A 24,110-nucleotide genomic window follows, 5' to 3' on the forward strand; every position below is an offset into this window, starting at 1 on the left:
ATGCCTTCTTCCACTTCACCAGACCAAGGAGATGATTTGGAGGCCTGTGTTTTAAATTTTTCTGACCTGGACTTAAGAGATACAAATCTTATTAATCCCAGTAGCAGTCTCAAAGCAGAGTTAGATGGCAGTACAAAGAAGAAATACTCATTTGCAAAGAAAAAGGTAAAACTGCTCTCTCTTAGTGCTTTCATGATTATACATACATGTACGCGTATGTGTGTGTGTGTATAAACTATATATGTGCTGTCAATGCAGATGCATCTAAAGTAGCTTATTGAGGTTGCCTCAAAGTATGGTCTAGTTAGGGACATTAATCAGTGATGTTCAGTCACAGGTAAAGAAGAGTCATGGGCAGGATGTGGCCCTAGAAGAGCTATGGCGGAGTATTTATTTAAGGAGAATAGATCCTAGACAAATAGGTTGAATTCTTTCTCTGCCTGGGGTTACGGGAGGAACCCAAGAACATAGAGCCAGTAGGGTAGCTGTCATCTAGTGAGGCTACCAAAATCCAGGCTGTTACTGAATCCTGCTGGCTAATGAGGTAAGGTTTCTGATCTGGTTCTCCCGGCTGGGCTCCATTGGTTTTGAGAAGGGACTGAGCATCCCATAATACCAGACTTAATGAGTACAGCTGGGACTTGGCTATAACAGAGATGGTGTTGATGCTGGTTTTATGCCATTTATACTCTTTTTAAAAAACCATTTACTGACCTTGCCTCTTCACGGTAGAGAAACCTGTGGCTCACCGTAAGGAGGGTGACCTGACTGAGGCAGTGTCCCGGAGACTTAGTTTTTTTACCTTCAGTCTGTTGTTCTGTCTTGGAGAACAATCTTCTTCTAACTTCCTAGCTGCCACCCTTCCACTCTCATTTCATTTCAACTCAAAAGGTCTTTTCACAGTATTTTGAGAATTGTGTTAATGGCCCACAATTTGCTTTACTCAGAGCTCTATTTACATTTCACCAATTGTCCTGAACGTAACTTTCATAAATTCACTCTAGGGTCACATAATATGTTTAGTTATAAAAGCTCTTGAATCTTCTTTAAACTGAAATACTTTCCCTGTTTTTCTCCCAAATCATGACCCTGATGTTTGTGAAAATTACAAATGAGATATTTATTTAGTTATTTATTTTTGTAGTACTGGGGATGGAACCCAGGGGCATTCTACTTCCGAGCTGTGCCCCCAACCCTATTTTTTATTCTTTATTTTTAAACAGCGTCCTAATGAGTTGCAAAAGGACTCACTAAATAGCTGAGGCTGTCGGCAAACCACAATCCTCCTGTTTCAGCCTCCTGAATGCTGAGATTACAAGGGTGCGCCACCACGCCTGCCACAAAGGAGTTATTTTTTTAGAGTCCCTCAGTTTGATTTTGATTCTTGCCTGATTTTTCAGTGTACCTTTAAATATCACTTGCAATGTTTTACAAATATTTGCCTGGAATTCAGATTCTTAATAATAGTCCCTAAAGGGGGTTAAAAGAAAATAAATACTGTTGAAGCTCTTATATCTACTGTTAAATAGTGTCCCAGAAAGAGTATGTATTCGTATTGATAGTATATTTTACTGCCCACTTCATTGTACTCATAGCAGAATTAAACATTTTAGAAAGTCATCTTATGGAAAAGTAACAAACAACTGTGTAATATGCCAGATGGTGAAATTTTTAAAAAGTTAAAGAGGATTTTGGTTTGCTCTTCTCTGTAGGATGATCAGGAAAATGCCTCAGCAATAGGTGACATTTGAAAAAACGATAGAGTAAGCAAGACCTACATATATTTGGAGGAAGAGCGTCCCAGGCAAAGGCCATGGTATCATGCTTGAGCCAAAGGCATCCGTTAGTATGGTAGGAGATAAAGCAGGACCCGGTTAAGGAGCCACATTATCTAGGGACATGTAGGCCTTTATAAGGACTTTGCTAAAGAGTAGGAAGAGAGCCTTTGGAGGATTTTGAACAGAGGATTTTCAACATCTGATTTAGGTTTTAAAAGAATCATCCTGGCTGAATGAGAAATAAATTATGGGGTTAAGTATGAGAAGAAGCTGAGGAGACTGCTGTGGTCATCCAGGGAAGGCTGGTAGCAAGGAAGAAGTGAGAAGTAGAGTCTGGACATTGTCTTGTAAGTAGAGCTGAAGACAGGGTGTGGGAGTAAAAGTTGAGTGTGTTCATTACTGCTTTGAGTTTAATTTGCCCGTCAGAATGGGCTAGCACTGTTGTTTGCTTATCATAGTTCTAAAATAAGTGATTATACCTGACATATCAAGTTTCTCCTCATTGCCTCTTAGGGAATTTCCTCATTTATTAATTGTGGTGATCTAGGCTGCAGTAACAGACTCAGATCTGTACAGTGGAGTCAGCACATTAAAGGGAGTTTGGGCTTGAGGGGCAAGTAGTGGGTTCTCATCAACATGAAGGTGTTCAGTGATCCAGGCCGGTGTTAACCTCTGCAGTCCTCAACATAGAGCTTCCAGGGTTTTCATTCCAGTAAATCTGAAGAGGAAGAGGGTGTGGAGAAGCACACACAGCAGATCACTTCGATTTACATCCCATTGAAAAAACTTAGTTGTACAGCCAAGCTTAAATACAGAAAACAATAGTTTTCCCAGGAAGAAAGGAAACTGGATTTCAGTGGACAGTGGAAGTTTTTTTATGGTCTTGTGAATTTCCTGAAGGATCCTTGTCTATCTTGGCTATAATTGCATTTAATACATACCTCTTCAAAGATTTGATATCTTTTCACTTAGATAAGATTTTGGTGGCTTACAAAGGAAGAAGAATGTTTCACACGCTTATACTTTGCCTATAGTATAAGAAAACTACAAATGCCGGGCGTGGTGGCGCACGCTTGTAATCCCTGTGCTTGGGAGGCAGAGACAGGAGGATCACGCAGGTTTGAAGCCAGCCTTGCCAGCTTAAGAGACCCTGTTTCCAAATTTAAAAAGTATAAAATAGGTCTGGGAGTGTAGCCTGGAGGTAGAAGGGTTTCCAGGAACCCCAGTACCACACACACACAAAGAAAACTATAAAGAAATGTTTACATTATATTAATGGAATGGTGAATAGACTGGTTTGATTGAACTAAGAAAATTGTAAGAGAAAACTAGTCAAAGATTAGGGATCAGTATGGAGATTCCTCAGAAAGTTGGGGATGGATCCACCATATCCAGCTGTGCCACTCCTGGGTATCTTTCCAAAGGGACTGAAATCAGAGTATGATAGTACTATGTGCCTATCCATGTTTGTAGCAGCACAATTCACAATAGCCAAATTATAGAAGCAACCTAGGTGTCCATCAACAGATGAATGGATTACAAAAGTACGGGATATACACACAATGGAATTCTCCTCAGCAATAAAGAACAAAATAATGTAACTTACAGGAAAATGGATGAACCTGGAGAACATTGTGTTAAGTGAGGCTAGCCAGTCACAGAAAGTGAAGGTCATATGTTTTTTTTTCTCATATGTGGAAGCTAAGGAGTAATCGGGATACTAGCTTCAGATAACGGAGAAGAAACTGCAGTGGAGCCAGGGAGGTGGTCTAGGGAAGAGGGTGGAGAGGGAGCATCAATGAAGGAATCGCCTCCGTTGATAGCAGGTGAGAATACCAATGTCAGTCTCAGTACCCTGTAGGGGGAGGGAGCAGGGGAAGCTCACCAACTGCTGTGTGCATAATGTCACTAACACTACGAACCGCATTATGATGTGAGACTATATATAACGCGCCAATAAAGGTATTTTTAAAAAAAAAAAGATTATGCTGAAAACAGAATGAAGAAACACATTGCGAAGAAATGCCATCATCTACAAGGACATAGATCTATTTATGTTGTTTACCATTTATATAATTCCTTATGGTTCACTTTCTTTTTTTTTTCTTTCCTTTTTTTTTTTTTTTTGGTGGTACTGGGGTTCCTGGAAGCCCTTCTACCTCTGGGCTACACTCCCAGACTTATTTTATATTTTTGTTTGGAAACAGGGTCTCTTAAGCCAGTACGGCTGACTTCGAACCTGCGCGATCCTCCTGTCTTCGCCTCCCAAGCGCGGGGATTACAAGTGTGCCCCACTGCGCCCGGCTATGGTTCACTTTCTAGATGAAAACTTAGCACCTAAAGGTTGAATAACTTTCTAAGATTTGCATCGATTCATAAAGATGCAAATGGTAAATAGCAGAGCCAGTATTTAAAATTGTTACATTCAGTAATTATAACTAATAATTACTCATATTTAAATGTCAACTTATTTATTAAGAATTGTTAATAATTTTCAGTAATTATTATATTCAGATGGTGAAGAAAGAGCATTTAGGAGGAGGACCATAGAGTGTTTCATGTTAGATATGTCCTCTAAGATAGACTCTGGAAGTTTAAAAGCAAATCTGTAGAAGTGGCCAGGCATGGTGGCGCACGCTTGTAATCCCAGCATTTGGGAGGCAGAGACCAGAGGATTGTGGTCTGTGGACAGCCTCAGCTACTTAGCGAGGCCCTTCGCGACTCAGTGAGACCCTGTTTCAAAAAATAAAAAGACTTAAAAAAGTAGGGCTGGGGGTGTAGCTCAGAGGTAGAATGCCCCCTGGGTTTTATCTCTAGTACTGCAAAAAAAAAAAAAAAATCTGTAAAAGTGTAGGCTAGCATTGGCTGTCCCACCTGCAGGGAACAGCATGAGCAAGGACCAGAAGATGGAAACAGCGAGGTGTCCACATCTGTCCACCTGTTAGATATGTGTGGACAAAGAGCACAGGAAAAGTTGGGGGAGGGCTTAGCTGTGGGAAGCAGGGTGAGATGTCCTTTCTTACAATTCTAATTTTGGTATATAGGCTGTTGAATATATTGCAGAGCCACACACACACACACACACACACACACACACACACACACGCATGCACGCACGCACACACACACACGCATGCATGTACACAAGGACATATTCTACTGTGGCTTGAATTATGCATCCTGAGAATAACATTCATGTTTCAGGACCTATTTAACCTTCACATATATAAAGCCCCTGGTTTATTTGCTCTAATAATCTCTTTTAAAGCTTCTGGTAAGAGAGCTATTATTCTCTCAGGGATTCTTCCATATAATAATAAGATATTAAACTAGAAAACCCTGTGAAGAGATATATAAAGGATTTCATTAAAACTTTTGTTATCTATAATTCTAAGGTTACTTAACAGTGATAAGTGCTTGAAATATAATTGCAGGCCTTTGCTCTTTTCGTCAAAACCAAACAAGTTCCCGCACCTCCTTTAGAATGTAAAGAAAAACGGTGGAAATGCTGTCAGCAGCTATTCACGGACCAGACCAGCCTCCATCGGCATGTGGCCACAGAGCATGCTGATGAACTGTCTCACCAGACTGCTTCTGTGTTAACGCAGCTGGCCATGACACTGAGCACATCCAAGAATCTTCCATCTGCAGACACAAACAAGCCTATAAAAGAGAACTCCCCTCATCACCCTCAAGTGTCTGCTTGGCTCCCTGACATAAGCTGCTTTAGACCTGATGAGCTAGTAAGGTAAGGTTTTCATTCTGTATTTTGGTTTGATTTAGAAATACCCTTCCAGCCACAATGAAATACTATAACTCACCCGTTAAAATGAGAAAGACCACCTTCGGCAAATGTGGATGGAAATGTGAATCAGCTGGAGCACCCTGCTGTTGCTGGTATGAACGTGAAGTGGTAGGACCACCGTGGAAACGTGTTCAGTGGGACCTTTTGAACATTCCCTGTGGCCCGCTCCTGGATCTATTCCAACAGAAATAAAAGCCTGTCTGTAAAACCCTCGAACAAGAACGTTCGTGGCATGACAAACGCAAACAAGCACAATGCCCATTGGCAGAAGAATGAATAGACTGGTGCAGTAATAAAACACTGCACAGAGCCAGGCGTGGTGGCACACACTTGTAATGTCAGCATTTGGGAGGCAGACACAGGAATCACAGGTTCACGGCCAGCCTCAGCTACTTAGTGAGGCCCTGTTTTAAAATAAGGAATAAAAAACAGGGCAGAGGATATAGCTCAGAGGTAGAATGCCCCTGGGTTCCATCCCCAGTAAACACACACACACACACACACACACACACACACACAAAATAATAAAGTAGAGATACTACATAGAAAAAAGCTACAGCTGGATGTGGTGGCGCATACTTGTAATCCCAGCATTCGGGAGGACTGGAGGATCACAGTTCGCAGACAGCCTTAACTACTTAGTGAGGCCCTATGTAACTCAGTGAGAACCGGTTTCAAAATAAAGAATAAAAAATAGGGCAGGGGGTATAGCTTGGAGGTTGAATGCCCCTGGGTTCCATCCCCAGACCCGCAAAAAAAAAAACAAAACAAAAAAAGCTACGGACTGCTGATATGCAAGAATAGGTATGGATAAATTACACAATTTTCATGCTGAGGGACAAAAGCTGGACAAAAGTGAGACAAAAGAGTACCTGCTTTCTGATTTCAGGTACTCAAGGGTGATACAAATTTTTGGTGATAGAAAGGTTGCTTATGGTAGAAGATTTGGGAACATACAAGAGAGGTATTTTGAGGGTGTTCAAAAAACAAAACAAGAAAAGATGGAAGGGGACTCCTTTAAATTAGATGAGATGAGTTCAGGTATAGCGACATAGTGATTTTTTTTTCATCATTTAAACTTTCTTTGATATATATATATGTATGTATGTATATATGTATGTATGTGTGTGTGTATATATATATATATATATTTTTTTTTTTTTTTTTTTGATGATACTGGGGTTCCTGGAAACCCTTCTACCTCCAGGCTATACTCCCAGACCTATATTTATACTTTTTAAATTTGGATACACGTTCTCTTAAGCCAGCGTGGCTGGCTTCGAACCTGCACAATCCTCCTCTCTCCACCTCCCAAGCGCGGGGATTACAAGTGTGCGCCACCATGCCTGGGTGATTTTATTTTTTAAGGGGAGCCTTTCAAACTATTATTCTTTCCTTAGTGTCTTAGAGAATGGTGAATGTGGTAAACTCTTTTAGTGTTTTATTATTAACATTTTGAGGTCTAAAAGTTTGTTCTATTGGGATAATAATCTGTTTTATAGATAAGAGGATTATATGAAAAATGGAAGCGAAACTATTATATGGTGAGATTCAGAACATATATTGCCTTATCATAGAAGATAAGCTAGAATGGACTCAGATTTCTAGCTTTCTCATAAAACTGAGTTCTTAATACCTGTCTCTTGGATATGACCATTAAATGAGGAGGGTAGCCAGGCGTCGTGGCACACGACGGGGCTTGTAATCCCTGCGCTTGGGAGGCGGAGACAAGAGGATCGCGCAGGTTCAAAGCCAGCCTCATTGGCTTAAGAGACCCTGTTTCCAAATAAAATATATAAAAAAATAGGTTGGGAGTGTAGCCCAGATGTAGAAGGGGTCCATCCCCAGTACCACCCCCCCAAAAAAAAAAAAATGAGGAGGGTAAATTAAACTCACTTTTGGTAAAGTAAAAAGTTCAATGCATAGCTGGGCATGGTGGCACACGCTTGTAATCCCAGCATTTGGGAGGCTAAGATAGGAGGATTTCAGGTTCACAGCCAGCCTCAGCTACTTAGTGAGGCCCTCTATAACTTTAGTGAGACCCTTTTTCAAAATAAAGAATGAAAAATAGGGCTGGGGGTGTAGCTCAGAGGTAAAATGCCCCAGGTTTCATTCCCAGTACCACACACACACAAAAAATTCAAATACCGTCTTCTATAGAGCAAATAAAAAACAAAGGAGGAGTTGCCTCTCATTTCAGGAGAATAGCAGTAGGAGCAAAGGCATGCGTAAGCGGCTCCATCTTCACCTCCCCAGTACTACCCAGGGACACCTTATGAGTTGTGGCCTTCTTACACCAGTGACTCAGTGTTCTTTTCTTCTTATGTTCTTTTCGCAGTGAGGAAGGAGAGGTGCTACTCTATTATTGCTACTGTGACCTAGAGGATCCCCACTGGATCTGTGCCTGGCAGACGGCTCTGTGCCAGCTCCTGCACCTCACAGGCAAGGTAACCCTTCTCCACACGCCCGTGCACTCGGCTTGTCGTGCCTCCCGATGCTGGGTTGAAAAGCCTGGGCTCATTTTAAAAAGGGCTCACTCTTGGGTTCTTAGAAGTTAGGGAAACCTGCTGGGCATTTTAGTAGAGTATTAAATAGCCATCAACATGGCATTTGATAAGGATATTTAACGGCATAGCGAAGTAAGTAAAGAGTAAATATTTTAGGCTTTGCATAAAACTTCTCAACAGTGTAGCTTGAAAGCAGCCATAGATAATATGTTAAAGAATGGATACGGCTGTGTTCTGATAAAACTACATGCAGAAATGGGGGTAATTTGCTGACCCCTGGGATAGGGAATGTTCATAATATATGAACTCAAAAAGCCTTTTACAAACTATCCAAATAGATGTGACTCCAAGTTGCTTCTTACTTTTTCCAGACCATGCCAGGGCTTTTTACCATCTCAAAGTATTGACGCTTGGTGTTTCCTTTCTCTTTAGAATTCCCTACACACAGCTTGTGCTTCCTCTTAGATCTCTGCTCCAGTGTCTCCTCAGAACTATCATCTAAAGTAGTCTTTACCGGTGCTGGGGCCAGCAAGGCCAGCATCGGAGCCTGTCGTGAGGCAAGGCGGGTGCTGGGGCCTCCGAGACCAGGATCAGAGCCTGCCGAGGTGATAGGCCGGTGCCGGGGCCAGCAGCCGGCATCAGAGCCTGCCGTGAGGCAAGGCCACTACTGCGGCCTCCGAGGCCGGGATCGGAGCCAGCTGAGGGGTTAGGCTGGTGTCGGGGCCAGCGAGACCAGAATTGGGGCCTCCCATGAGGCAAGGCCGCTGCTTGAGCCAGCGAGGTCTGGATCAGTCCACTGGGTAGCCAGGCCACTACTGGGGCCGTCAAGAGTGGGATCGGTACTTGCAACATGGCATGCACAGAGAAATATTACAGAAAATAAAAATCAGATGCTTCCCCTAATCAGCAAAAACTGGGAGGAAAGGGGCAACAGGAAGAGGTCGAGCTATAGAAAGGGCCCTATAGTGAAGCAACTAAGGTGACCAATCAGAGGGTATGGAATAGGGGAGGATGGAGCCTCTTTAAAAAGCAGGAGGTACATAAACAAATGTATCAAAGTTAATCACCAAACAAGCATGGGATTGAGGGGGGGGGAGGGAATGGGATGGGGGCTGGATGAGGGCTAATTGGATGATGTGTGCTTGAATATCCTCTCAAGTCTTGTATTCCAATGTGATATATGATTACAATGCACCAATTAAAAAATAAATAGTCTTTATCATACTTTCTTGCTATTTAAAATAATTTTGTGCCTAAAGATATAATCTGTCTCCCTTATAAAATATAAGCTTCACAAGGCCAGGAACTTTGTCTTAATTGATGTATTCTCCATATTAGAGCAGGGCTTAGTATATAGCAGATATTCTACAAATATTTGGAGAATGTCCAATACAAAATTGTTAATAACAAAACTATGAGTGTGTGTATAAAGATGAGAGGTGCTATCTACCAAAATGTTAGTAATGATCATCGCTGCATGCTGATAGGTGGTTGCTTTTTATCTTCTTACTTTTCTAAAAATGTCTCTGTGGTTGCATATGTACATACATGTTATATTTGTGTATACTGCATAATGTTCAAAAGTTCAATCAAAAGGAAGTGAACTAGGTTCCCTCTGAGATTCCCTCTGGTTAGGACACTGTACTATCTTAGCGCCTTATCTTTCCCAAGTTTTCATTTCCTGAGGTAATAAATTGATCGGTCAGTACTATATTCCACGCTCCTGTTTTCTAACACATAATGGTTTCATTTACATCATTCAACTGATAATAAGCAAGTCCAAGCATTTCTATCTCTAAAATCCCATGATTCCATCCATTTCTCTCTGTCACTTCTGTCAGTTTAAGCCAACACCCTCTCTTATCTACTGTGCAGTGGCTTCCAAACTAGTCTCCAGTTTTCCATCCTCATCCTTCATTTAGTCCATTCTTCACACAAGAGCAGAGTATTTTTTTGTTGTTGTTGTTTTGGTTTTTGTGTGTGTGTGTGTGTGTGTGCAGTACTGGGGATGGAACCCAGGGGCATTCTACCTCTGAGCGACACCCCCAGCCCTATTTTTTAATTTTTATTTTGAAACAGGGTCTCACTAAGTTATGAAGAGCCTAAAGTAAGTAGCTGAGGCTGGCTTCCAACCTGCATAATCCTCCTGTCTTGGCCTCCCAAATGCTGGGATTACAAGCATGCGCCACCATGCCCGGCTGAGCAGAGTGGTTCTAGAAGGTAAATAAAACTTTACTGCTTCCTCCTCAATATCTTTTTTAGTGGCGTGCCCAAAATAGGTGGAGACCTTTGTGCTTCACCTTTGGGCCTGGAGCTTCCGCACCACTGGGCACTTCCACCTTTCCCACTAAGCTGATGCCGCTCTTCACTCTGCGCTCCAGCTACAGTGGTCTTTTAGTGTCTTGGAACCACCAAGTGTTTTCCTGTCTTTTTACCTTTATGAAGATGAATTCTCTTCAAGGAACTATCCCACACCCACGCATGTCTAGTTTTTATTTGAGGTTCAGTTCTCAATTTCATGACAGTTCCTCAAACATACTTTTCCTGACCTTCAATCTAAATTTATTTTCATCAGTATTTTCTCTCTTGGCAGCTTGTATTTACTTTCTTAGTACTTGTCTGTTTAGAACCCTTAATATCTACAACCTCCCTTATTCTGTGAGCTCCCAAAAGGGGAAGGACTGTATTTATTTTCTCCACGACTGTGTTCCTCATCCCTAGCACAATTTCTCGTGCATAGTAAAATTAGCATAGTAAGATTTATGGAATGAGTGCATAGTGCCACCTCTCTTCAGAGAATTTTCACATCTTGGCAGACAGGTACTCACGGAATCTACAATATGAAGTCAATCTCTTTTCTTGGTTTAGAGGCAGATTTTTATTCTGAGACCAGCCTAATTCTACCTAGCAGTGAGGGATCTTCTATGCAAGGTGGCGGCATCTTTCTGGATCTCACGTCCAAATTTCTGGGCTTCAAAGATAAATCCCCAGTTTAGTGAGGTAGTTTTATGCTACTAGATTTGGGAGAATACTGGTGCTTAGGTAGGGAAAGAGTACCTGAAAGTTTTAGAATTAAGAAAAGAAGCCTCCATCCTTATGTTCATCCTATGGCTTTAAGAAATTTGAGGGGACACATTGGAAACTTGTAAAGGACAAATTACAAGAGTTAGGGCCAATAAGATCTTACTTTGAATCCCAGATCTTCCACCCACAAACTCTTTGCTGTTGGGCAAGTTTTTTCTGAGCCACTACAAAGGGATGAGTAAAGGTGGGGGCAGGGGAGTGGCCAGGCTAGATGATCAAGAATAAATGAATGAGGAATTTTTTAATACGAAGGATCAGCCTGAGAAACAAAGAAGGAGAGGTCCATTTTGGTTCATGGTTTCAGAGACTTTAGTCATGATCACCTGGCTCCATTGCTTTGGGCCTGAGGTTTGGCTTCTGAACATCATGGCAGAAGGGCACTGGTAAGGAAAGCTGCTCACTTTGTAGCAGCCAGGAAGGGAGCAGGGGAAAGATCCCCCTGAGGGTACACCCCCAGTGACCCGCTTCCTCTAATGAGACCCAGCCTCCTATAGTTTCATCACCCCCAGTAGCCCATTCAGTTACAAACTCAGTTAATGAATCCATGGATGGAGCCAGAGTCCTCACAATTTAGTCACCCTTTTCCAGGGTTCAGAGAAGACACCTGAGTTGTTGCCTTGCTTGATCCATTAGGGCATGGACGCAGAGTGGGATTCACACACCAGTGCCAGCTCACTGGTGGTAGCTATCCAGGGTTCCATGATAAAGATTCTAGATGACATCCAGACTCTTGAGAAACAGTGCTGCTGACTAGGGCAGGCTGTTCTAGGCCCATGCTTTAGTTTGAATCTAGAATGTTCCCCAAAGGCTCAGGTGTTGAAGGCTTGGTCCCCAATGCAGCAGTATTCTGAGAAGCTTTTGGGAAGTGCCTGGATCTGGAGGACTCTGAACCAGTATAAAGTCTCACTGAGTTGCCAAAGGACCTCACTAAGTAGCTGATTCTATCCACGAACTGCGATCCTCCTGTCTCAGTCTCCCAAATTCTGTGATTACAAGTGTGCGACACCACGCCCAGCTTTGTAAACCACCTCTTTTTCCAGAGATACCCTGATACTACATAGTGCTGCAGTTTTCCCAGAGACGGTTCCTTTGCAGAGGGTCTTGTTAAGTTGCTCAGGCTGGCCATGAACCTGAGATGCACCTGTCTCCGGCTTTCCAAGTACTGGATTACAGGCATGTGCCCCCATGCCCAGCTGGTTAAATTCATTTTTTTTTTTTTTTTATGTTCTTGTATCCCCTTTTTATCAACATGAAGAAACAAGTTCAGAGAAGACAATTACCTGTCTCAGAGCTACATGGCAAGGAAGTGGCAGAGCTGAGTCTTGATCATCTGACCTCTGGAGGGCTCCATTAATACCATCTAGGGTTAGGTTGGGCTCAGAATTCACTTTGGCCTTTGGAGGATGAGAGCTCTATAGCAAACAGGATTTCCAGAAGTTTTATTCACATTTTCTTTTTCCCCACACACAAATTGAATACCTCCTCTGAACTTCAGGCCTTTTGTTCTACCCTGGAAAGATAACTAAGAATACATTGTGTTTCCTGTTTCTCACCATCTTATGTCTCAGGTGCGAATTGCAACAGAAGGAATCAATGGGACAGTCGGTGGAAGCAAATTGGCCACCAGACTCTATGTGGAGGTCATGCTTGCTTGCCCGTTACTTAAGGATTATTTGTGTAAGGATGATTTTAAGGTAAGAAAAACTGAGAATAAAATGATGTAGAGCTTTCTACTTCTGTCTTGGTGCAGGTTATTGAAGAAGGAGTCAACGTAGAGAAATAAACTGTCAGTTAATTACCCTTTTCCTTTTAAGTTATAAGACACTGTAAGAGGAGAAGAGTGCCCATCCCCATTATTCCATCAAGGCACCTTGTGATCCGGGGCCAGTTGGTTCCCCCTCTAGACCTCAGTTTCCTTTCTCACACAATAAGGATGTCACAGTTACACATCTGTGACTAAATTTTGGATGTCTGTTCACTGAAGGTACTACCACACTGTTTCAGCAGGTCACTATGATTTACTATGTTAGTAAACCTGGAATTAAAAGACTAATACTTCACACCATAGGGCAAGTATAGGTGTTTGAGTGCTTCTGTGCTTTATAACAGTAAGTGATACGGTGCTGGGAAATGCCTTGGTAGCATTCATGCTAGGGTGGTAAGGAAAGAAAGTTGAGTGCTCCAGGACAACAACTGGGATGTGGCCACACATTAGAATCACTCACTGGCACCTCAGCTTAGAGTTAAATGCCCGTAGCCATAGAAACAGTGTTCTGTTTCTTTTTTTTTTTTTTTTTTTTTTTCAGTACTGGGGATCAAACTCGGGGGCATTGTACCTCCGATCTACACTCCCAGCCCTATTCTTTAGTCTTTTTATTGATTGATTGATTGATTGCGATACTGGGGATTCTACCTCTGAGCCACACCCCTAGCCCTATTTTATGTCTTTTTATTTTATTTATTTATTTATTTTTTATTGGTGCATTATATTCATACATCTTATTGGGGTAAAAAACTTGTGTGTACATACATGTACTCATCACTGATTTAACCCCTACCCCATTCCCACCCATTCCCTCCCCATCCCTCCTTCCCTTGCTTGGCTTAGTGGTTGACTTGGATATGTTTAAGTACATTGTGTGTTTTAGAGATTTTCCTTCTCCCCTCCTTTCTCTTCCTTTAGGTTGTCTTGTTTGTCTTTTTATTTTTGAAACAGGGTTTCACTGAGTTGCAAAGGGTCTTGCCTTATAAGTAGCTGAGGCTGTCAGCGAACCATGATCCCCCAGTCTCTGCCTCCCGAATGCTGGGATTATAAGCATGCTAGAAACAGCTTTCTTGCATGTGGGAGGTACACAAGAAATATTTGCTAATATGTTGAATTATCTGGAACATCCTGGGCTCTATCTCCATGGATGTTTCCTATTTGTTTTTCTAATTTGAGATTTCTTAACACTTCAACTATCATATTATTTTAACACAGACCATAATTCTTATCTTTGGCACTTGTCTTATACCTGGTGATGAGACAGGAAAACTGTATTCTGTTTTGTTTCTCATTGGCTAGACCAGCAAAGGAGGAGCTCACTGTTTTCCAGAATTGCGTGTTGGTGTATTTGAAGAAATCGTGCCCATGGGGATCAGCCCCAATAAGATCTCCTACAAGAAGCCTGGTATGCTTATTTTTAGAAAAGTTGTGCTTTTTGCCATAGGAAAGAGTTTCATAGACTAATAAGGAAGTTAATTACTTATGAGCAAGAGTAGTGGTGAATTCTCTTTAACATAGTTGTGGGATGGCTAACACTTGGGTCCATTCAGTGCTTAAATTGTGTCCTCTCTGGTGCTTGCCGTGATGGGCCCCTTAGAGTACCCTTCTTCTTGGGCTGCCCAAGAAGTTGTTTTCTTTCCAAAGGCAGCAATTTGGGAAGCATGTAATTATTACTGTAAGTAGTTCATCACTTGAGTAGAGCACACATTTAATATTATCAAATATCTAGTTTGTCAATTCCTAGTTGTATCATAATTTTCTTAGTTTCTTTTAGGATTCAAATAAGATCTGTTTAGCCCGGTGTGGTGGCACATGCTTGTAATCCCAGCATTTGAGAGGCAGAGATGGGAGGATCGCAGTTTGCAGACAGCCTTAGCTACTTCGTGAGGCCCTTCACAGCTCAGTGAGACCCTGTGTCAAAACATTAAAAAAATAGACTTAAAAAAAATAGGACTGGGGGTGTAGCTCAGAGGTACAATGCCCCTGGGTTCCATCCCTGGTATGGCAAATAAGATCTATTCATTGTGAATCACCGATATGTCTTTTTAAGTGTCTTTAAACCTATAAATTCACCTCTACCTTTTTCTCCCTTGCAGTTTAGTTTTTGGGGGAACTAAGTTGTTTGGTTTGTAGAGTTTCTTATAATCTGGATATTGCTAGTTGCATCCCCATGGGATAGTCCTTGGTTTCCTTCATTTTTTTTTTTTTTCTATCTTTCTGTTTTTTGTTTGTTTGTTTTGCTTTACTGGGATGGAACCCAGGGCATTCTACCTCCAAGCTACATTCCCAGTCCTATTTTTTAGCCTTTATATTTTTTGAAACGGGGTCTCACTGAGTTGCAAAGGGCCTTGCTAAGTAGCTGAGGCTGTCCATGAACTGTGATCCTCCTCTCTCAGCCTCCCAAATGCTGGGATTACAAGTATGCGTCACCATGCCCAGCCCCCCTTCATTTTTTATAACTTGGTAGTTAGGTTTAGAGTTAGTACTATCTACAAGGAATATGTGAGGCACATAACATAATTGTACATTTAGGGTTTTGCCATAAAATTTATTTTTAATGTTTTTATTGGTGCTCTCTAGTCTCACATCATAATGTAATTCATGTTGTCATTGACATACATGCACACAGCACTTGGTATCCCCTCCCCACACTCCATCTCCCCTTTCCCAAAGCAGAGCACTGAGACTGACATTAGTATTTTCACATATGGAATTGTAGTTTGTAACAGCCACATGTAATAAGTAAAAAGAAATAGGTGAAATTAATCGACTCTACTTAATGTACTATGCCCAAAGTATTATTTCAATTTGTATCCAATATAAAAATTATTAGTGAGATTTTTTTTAAATACTATGTCCTTGAAATCCCACCAGTATGTCGCCCTTATAGCACATCTCGAACCACATTTCTAATACTTGTCAGTCACAGGTGGTTTAAGGCTGCCATGTTAGACAGCTCAGGACAGAGACTTGTTCGGATTCAGGTTTGGTTATTTTTTTTTTCTTTTCTCCCATTTCCCAAGACTGTTTCATAGGTAGTATTATCTTCTTTTCATCAGTAAGTATAAAGTACTGCTTGACTCTGAGGTGTTCTTTTTTTGTGTGTGTGGTACTAGGGATGGAACCCAGAGGCTTTCTACCTCCGGGCTATACTCCCAGACCTATTTTGTATTTTATTTGGAAACGTGGTCTCACTAAGTTGCTGAGAGCCTCACTAAGTAGCTGAGGCTGGCTTTGAACCTGTGAGATCCTCCTGTCTCAGCCTCCCAAGCGCGGGGATTACAAGCGTGCGCCACCACGCCTGGTCAGGTGTTCATTTTTTAATTTGTCATTATTTAAAAGAAGGTTAAGAGTGAAGGCAGAGGAAAATGGGAGTAAATACAAGCACCTGGGAGAAAGGCTCATGCCTGGGGAGGTAAGATACAGGCAGGGCTGTGTCTGCCTGGAGCCCCCATCCTAGCAGGAGGCAGTGTGACAGCAACAGGTCTTGACACCACAGGATGCTATGCAGGAGCTCAGAGGGAGTGGGCTCTAGGTAGTGCAGTGTTCAAAGAGACCTCATGAACACATCTGTCCAGGTCACTGCAGCAACAAGGAACAGGTTTGGTTCCCTGTGGATCCCTGCAGGTCGAAGTCTTAGCAGATTTCCATGCTTTGCATCACATTTTTGAACCTCTTTCCTACGCTATTGTTCTTATATTTATGTAATTGTGTGACTTTTATTTAAATAGCTTCTGATTTGACTACATCCTCCCTATGATTCTAGTTTAGAGAGCTGGAAACCTAGGCTCCTTGGCTGTGCTCTGGACCTCTGGTCTCTTCAGAGTCTGGAGCATTGTCGGGGGTTGCTGGGGTTCATCCCTGGAAGGAATTCTTTGATGTTGTAAAGCTCTATCATGAGTGGTGGTGACTGAGTCACCAGAACCCATGAGACATAACAGTCCAACAGTGCCAAATTCAACAGAAGTTTCTTGCGATCTGCTGAGATGCTGGATCTCCAAGAATACTGGAATATTTCTCTCCTGGAGAGTCGAGAGGCAAAGTGCTTCACTGGCCTGAGGCTCTCTCTTGTAGTCCCTTTGTATTTTAATACCCATCTTCATCCCTTTTCCTCCTTCATCCTATCCTCTAGTTTATCTAGCCATTTCTCTCTAGCCTTTCTCATTCCTGTTATAATCCTCTTCTAAGCCCTTTCTCTTCTACTCAAACTCAGGCACATTCTTTTTATCCTTTTGCATTAAATATATATATATTTTTTGGGGGGTCTGGGGATGGAACCCAGGGGCATTCAACCTCTGAGCTACACTCTTGTCCTATTTTTTTTTTAATTCTTTATTTTGAAACAGGGTCTCACTAAGTTGCAGAGGGCCTCACTAAGTAGCTGAGGCTGTCCGTGAACCGCGATCCTCTAGTCTCAGCTTCCCGAATGCTGGGATTACAAGCGTGTGCCACCACGCCCAGCAAAAAAAAAAAAGCCAGGAGTGGTGGCGCACACTTGTAATCCCCGTGGTTGGGAGGCAGAGACAGGAGGATCACGCAGGTTCAAAGCCAGCCGCACTGGCATAAGAGACCCTGTTTCAAAAATATAAAATAGGTCTGGGAGTGTAGCCCGGAGGTAGAAGGGCTTCCAGGAACCCCAGGACCACCAAAAAAAATTGTGTATGTGTGTGTGTGTATTTTATGGCACATGCTTGTAATTACAGCATTCAGGAGGCTGAGACAGGAGGATCACAGTTCCGCAGACAACCTCAGCTGCTTAGGACCTTTGCAACTCAGTGAGACCCTGTTTCAAAAATGAAAAGAATAAAAAATAGGGCTGCGGCTGGTCTTGTAATTCCAGTATTTGAGAGGCTAAAACAGGAGGATCATGGTTCATGGGCAGCCTCAGCTACTTAGTGAGGTCCTTTGCAACTCAGTGAGACCTTGTTTCAAAATAAAGAATAAAAAATAGGGTGTTGCTTGGAGGTAGAATGCCCCTGGGTTCCATACATAGTACCACCAAAAAAGAAAGAAAGAAAGAAAGAAAGAAAGAAAGAAAGAAAGAAAGAAAGAAAGAGAAAAGAAAACAGGGCTGGGGGTGTAGCTCGGCAATAGCAATAGAATGCTTCTGGGTTCCATTCCCAGTACTACAAAAAACAAAGACAAAGATATATATATATATAGTGTGTGTGTGTGTGTGTGTGTGTGTGTGTGTGTATGTGTGTGTGTGTATTACAACTTTATGCTTTCAGCAGCCTGTTCGAAGCCCAGGTTCTTAACCTTGAACTTGTGCTCAACCTTACTATAAAACAATTTGAAGCCTGTAGTCCAGCACATACATGCTGAAGCTCCTTCACATGGTGACAGTAGACATTTCCTGATGCACTAGTAACCCAGGTAGATCCCAGATAGCCAGATGTTATCACTGTGGGTAGGCCAAGAATTAGCATACAAAATAATTTCAATTATTTCTAAAGTACTAGGTCTCTGCAGTCCTCATTTTAAGAGGAAGGAGATTAAGGATATCTAGAATCACTTAGGTATCTTATCATTATCGTCACCATCAAAAACTACTATTTGAAGACACTTGTAATTATGAGAATAAGTTTGGGTGGAAAGGAAGAAATCAACACAAAATTTTTGTTTTGCCAATTGTGATCAGGTTTTGTTTTAACATAATTTTTTGGTTTGCTTTCAGGAATTCATTTATCCCCAGGTGAATTTCATAAAGAAGTAGAAAAGTTTTTATCTCAGGCACATCAAGAGCAAAGTGATACTATCCTACTGGACTGCAGGAACTTCTATGAAAGCAAAATAGTAAGTAAAAACTAGAAGTGAGTTCAGTGAATTGGCAGGTCTCCCCCTTCCCACAGCATAGCATATTTCCTAAGGGGAACATGTGGCCGCAGGGATCTCCTTCCATTACTGGCAGCTGCAAAGAAAACCCAAGTCCTAGAACTCAGATCTGGTGAGAAAGTCTAAGAAAATGTGAATTGAAGACATCTTGGCGCATAATAATGTGCTTTTTACTCCCATGAGCCTACCTTTGCTCTGTAAAGTTGACTTTGGGTAGCCCCTCCAGTTCCCCTAAGGACTCTGTAGGAAGGTAACCCACAGCCCACCCAACTTGTTTCTAGTTCCAGATCTTGAATTTAAAAAGTCAAAAGTGTGGGATGAGAACAGCAACTGGTGAATATAATCTTTGCCAAGATGGGCAGTTGTTTAGTACTGAGAGTGAGTACCTCTGTTCCTACCAGGTGTGTTTTTCTGATAATTTTCCTTCTGCTGCTTTTGTTACAGGGACGATTCCAGGGCTGCCTAGCCCCAGACATAAGAAAATTCAGTTACTTTCCTAGCTATGTGGACAAAAATCTAGAGCTTTTCAGAGAGAAGAGAGTGCTTATGTACTGCACCGGAGGCATCCGTTGTGAGCGCGGCTCAGCCTATCTCAGAGCCAAGGTGAGGCTCCACCAACAGCCCACCCTTTGCTGCCCTCCCACCCTCAGCTAGACAAAGGTTTTATTTTTCCTTGTATAGTTCCAGCATAGAGATACTAAGTGCAAGATCTGAGGTCCTTGAATCTCAAGATGTGAAAAGCACTTAGCAGTCTTAGAGACTCATCAAGTATAGCAGAGAAAGCTTAGTGTAACTTCTCCTCTTTCCTGATCCTTTTACTTGATCCTGAGAAAAGCAAATTCCATAACATCACATGCCCCAACAGATGTCTTCCTATATTTAGAGGGTATCAAAAAATAGTTGGGCTTCCCAGGATTGTAGCGGGTGAAGGCGCTGATTGCTGTCATCACCCATGCCCCAAGTAGGCGAGGCCTGGCCAGTTGGTTCCTTGACCTCTTGGTCCTCTGTGTCCTGTAGGGGGAGCAGGAGCCCGGGGCTGATTGCAGAAGCTGAGGTCTTCCACTGGGGCACTTGCCACTGCGCTCTGGAGCTGCTTCTAAGTCTCTACTTGTTTCTTCAGATTTCCTGTTATTTTTCTGCACCCAGGGAGTGTGTAAGGAAGTGTTCCAGCTCAAGGGTGGTATCCACAAGTACCTGGAAGAGTTTCCTGATGGTTTTTACAAAGGGAAGCTGTTTGTTTTTGATGAGCGCTATGCCCTGGCCTACAACAGTCACGTGGTATCAGGTAGGTCAGCACAGGTCCAGAGCCCATACCAAGATAAGACACATTATCAGTTCACCATTCCAGAAATGCGACACAGGGAAGGCAGGACAGTGCTAACTACTTGAAATAAAAACAGGAGAGGATGTCACTCTGCCACCACTATCCCCGTAAATGGAATTGCAGCAGTAGACAGATCCCAGGCCAGAAGGTGTGTGGTGGGGTTCTGGCCATACCTTGTACTAGTGGGCCAGGTCCTTTAGGTGCTTATAATCTTCCATGCCCACTTGCCTGCCAAGAGCTGGATCAACAGGCTATATCAGGGGCTTAACCTGAAGCTAGTATGTATAATTCTGTGGATTTGGGTGAGAAAATAATCAAATATTTGTTTTCAGTAATGAAGCATTACTTTCCATTATGAATGGAGACAACAAACCAGTTATATTAGATAATATACCTGGGACTTGGTCTTTAGTGGAATTTATAGTACTTTCACATCGTGTTCCTGTTGCTGTAGATACCTCAAAATAGCATTAATACTCATCACTGCTTCACAGTGGGAAGTTATTAAACCTACCACCAAGTCTTATTATTTAATATATTAATATTAATAAATACCACAATATCTTATTTCACAGCTTCTGAATTTTTTTGCTTTTTTTTTTACACTATTAGAGATTGAACCCAGGGGTATTTTACCCCTGAGGTATGCCCCAGGCCTATTTTTTATTTTTTATTTTGAAACAGGGTCTCAGTAAGTTATATAGGGTCTCACTAGTCACTGAGACTGGCTGTAAACCTACAACCCTCCTGTCTCAGCCTCCCAAGTACTGGGATTACAAGGATGTACCACCACGCATAGCTTTGAAAAATATATTGCTATATTGTATATTTGAATAATTAGTTTTCTTTGTAAACCTGTGTATTTGAAATCATTTTTCTATCATAGGGTCCATAGTCTTCACCGGGCTGCCAAGTAAATCTATGGCACAAAATAAGAGTAAGCAGACATATGTGGTGCACACATTTAGTAGGTAGGATGTTCCAGAGAGAAAACTGAAACCCAGAGCCAGAGCCAAACGCAGGCTGACGACAGGTGGTGAGCACAGGAAGCCGGCTGGGCTGCAGGCCGGGCCACACTCAGGGCTGGTACCAGACCCAGGCAGCCAGTAAAGAAGGATAGAATCAGTCCTCGGAAAGGTGGCTTGAGCCTGGATGCCCCAGTTTAGAATGGAAAGAACCTTTAGTGGCTGCCGCAGTTTCTAGATCTCTTGTATAGGGACTGAGGTAGAATTACCTCTTAGATCATGAGTAAGGTTCAGGTTTATCTTCTCTTCATTTTGATCTTTTTATTCACTGTAATGGTCTTGTATTTTTCTCTTATTAAAAACCTCTTCAAATATGTTTTGGAGCTAGATGTAGTAAGTAGAAAGAATGGATTGGAGAGCTTTTATGAAGGAAATACTGGCAGGACTTGATGTGAGTGTGAAGGGGTGGGGGAGAGGAAAAGGTAGCTTAGGTAAGCAAGGGGAGGAGACTTGAGGAAGACTGGTGCTCTCAGTGGGGACAGGATGGCAGGGAGAAACAGCTGTCTAGGAATCAGGTGGCCAGGTGCCTGGCAGCAGCCAGAGAGACTCAGGCCTGGGGGGGGGGTGCACTCTGCAGAAGTGGAGTGCACATGTGGGGTCATCTGTATTCAGGAGTATTGTCCCATGGGAAAGGGAATGACATAAGGGAAAATTACGCAACCATTAGGTGTAGCTAATGAAAAAGAAAAGCATTGTGATGTCTTTCTCCGGATGAGAAAAAGAAAACTGGGTCGATGAGTACTAGAATCAGAAAGATGATTTCCAGAAACAACCCCTTCCCTGACCCTCAAGAAAGCAAGGGGCAGTATTTCCTCATTTAGAGACAGGAGACATACAAATCTTCCCAACCCCAACAGGCTTGTATTAGATTTAGGAACTGGGGAAATGCGTGTCACTGTGAGTATGTGTCTGTGTGTGCGTGTGCACGTGTGTATAACAGGTCTTTTCTTTCTAACCTAGAGTGTTCATACTGTGGAGACCAGTGGGACCAGTATAAACTCTGCTCCACGCCCCAGTGCCGACAGCTTCTCTTGTCCTGCCCTGCCTGTCAAGTACAAGGACTCACAGCCTGTTGTGTCACATGTCAGGACAAAGGGAGCAGGCAGGCCTCAGGCTGTACCCAGGGCAGCTTTAAAGAGGAATGCGAATGCACAGCCCGGAGGCCACGCATCCCACAGGAACCCTCACAGCGTGCGCCACTCCCTGCCGGCTCAGAGCCAGGGCCTGGCATTGGTGAAGATGGGCCTTTGCTTCTCTGAGTGGCGATTCAGAGTTCCTAGACTTCACAAAGTAGGTTTGGGGTGACTATGGAGGAGAGTGTCAAGGCTGCAGGAACAGAAATAGGGAGCCAAAGTTCTGGTCACCATAGTGGCCACCTACACCACAGTGGGAGGAAGGGGAGTTGAGTGTTGGCCACTTACCTGAGGCATTGTGACTCAGGATGACAGCATGGAATGAAAGGTGAGCTGTATGGATCTCAAGCTGCCGAGGGATAGAGTTGTGGGCCTGGTGACTGCCGTGCCCTCTGGCATGCAGCAGAGCCGTGAGTAGTTACTGCCCTTGTTGGCAGACCTGTCCATCCTGGTGGCAAAGTGCTAAAGCTGTGGTCCTGGGCGTGGATTCCTAAACCAGGCCACTTAGGTCATCTGCCATCTTCCCCTGCCTCTGTCTCTTCTCTGCCCATTTGAGGGGATCTGTAAACTGGCATTTGGACCACCTCATCCTTTTGTAGGATTTCTTGGAAAAGACCCACACATTCCTTTACATATGATCTAGGGCACGATTGAGTAGTTGCAACAGAGACCAGATGGCACGAAAAGTCTAAAATGTTTACTGTCTGGTCCCTTACTGAAACCGCAGCTCATCTGATGGAGGTGCCCTTTAATGTGACTCGCCTTCATCATCTCTTATTGATCTGGTTTCTCTTATGATAGACTTCCCCTAGTACCGCTCCTTTAGCTTTGAGTGTTCTCATGGAGATTCAGATAAACTCCATGGCACTGGCATTTGAGCAGCAGTTTTTAGATTAGATACTTTCTTAGATCATTCAGCACTGCCCCAGCCAAGCACACACACCCGCATCCTACAGATCCCAAGAAACACAAACAGCCACACATAGACCAACAGATTTAATATTACGTTGCAGTTTCCAGTGATGCAGAATGCAGCTGCAGTGATGTTTCACAGAGAAGCCAAGTGAGATGGCCGTCCCTGCAGCATGGTGCCACTCCTGGGCCCAGTTGCAGCCTCAGTAGATACTGTTCGTAGTGGTGAGGCCCTGGCTCCACCTCCAGTTACCCTGTACTGTCCACTTCATTACAGTTCAGTGCACAAGACTTTTCCATTTTCATCAGAAGCCTCCTGGTCTGTGTTCATCAGCTCTTTGGCCTTGTCCTTTAACATAAGATTTGCTGAGTCCCTAATGACATTTAACTCCCCGAAGCAACAAACAAAATCACAAGTGTAACTGGCACTGCGGTATATTAGAAGGCACAAGGGCAATGTGGCCTAACATTTTTGCTAGCTCCCAAACGATGCACGTGGTATTGAAAAGGGATCCAGTAGCCGGGTGCACAGACCTGTAATCCCAGGAACTTGGGAGGCTGCAGCAGGAGGATCACAAGTTTGAGGCCAGCCTGGGCAACTTAGTGAGACCCTGTCTCACAAAAAAAGAAAAAGGGCTAGGGATGTGACTCAGTGGAAGAGCGCTCCTGGGTTTAGTCCCCAGAACCACAAAAAAAGGAGGTGGGATCCAGTAGAAATGCTAAAATTATACATCTTCAGAACAGTCACCTTCCAGTAGTTTGGCAGGGATTTCCTAATTCTTTAGTATCTAGGTTTTCTGCAGTTTTGTCCTTTAGAGACCACATTTACAGTCATGAGATCAGCAGTGATTTGTCTAGTAAGTGACGAGACAGGTAGTCTGTCTGGTTGGCCATGCTAAATATATAGCTACGATAGACTGGAAATCCACCCCCTAGTGTTTG

General features: G+C 42.9%; 1 protein-coding gene across 1 annotated transcript; it reads left to right on the forward strand.

The window, feature by feature from the left end:
* TSTD2 (thiosulfate sulfurtransferase like domain containing 2) lies at positions 1 to 23,378 on the forward strand (the record flags this gene model as incomplete). The annotated part of the gene is given in 11 exon segments (XM_080709375.1): positions 1 to 165; positions 5,213 to 5,526; positions 7,922 to 8,030; positions 12,743 to 12,868; positions 14,239 to 14,344; positions 18,617 to 18,735; positions 19,219 to 19,377; positions 19,921 to 20,059; positions 22,084 to 22,356; positions 23,270 to 23,320; positions 23,323 to 23,378. Coding segments are annotated over 11 exon segments (1,617 nt in total).
* Positions 23,379 to 24,110: the final 732 nt, after the last annotated feature.

The sequence above is a fragment of the Muscardinus avellanarius genome, assembly GCF_963383645.1.
Source record: "Muscardinus avellanarius genome assembly, chromosome: 13".
In the NCBI taxonomy this organism is placed as follows: Eukaryota; Metazoa; Chordata; class Mammalia; order Rodentia; family Gliridae; genus Muscardinus; species Muscardinus avellanarius.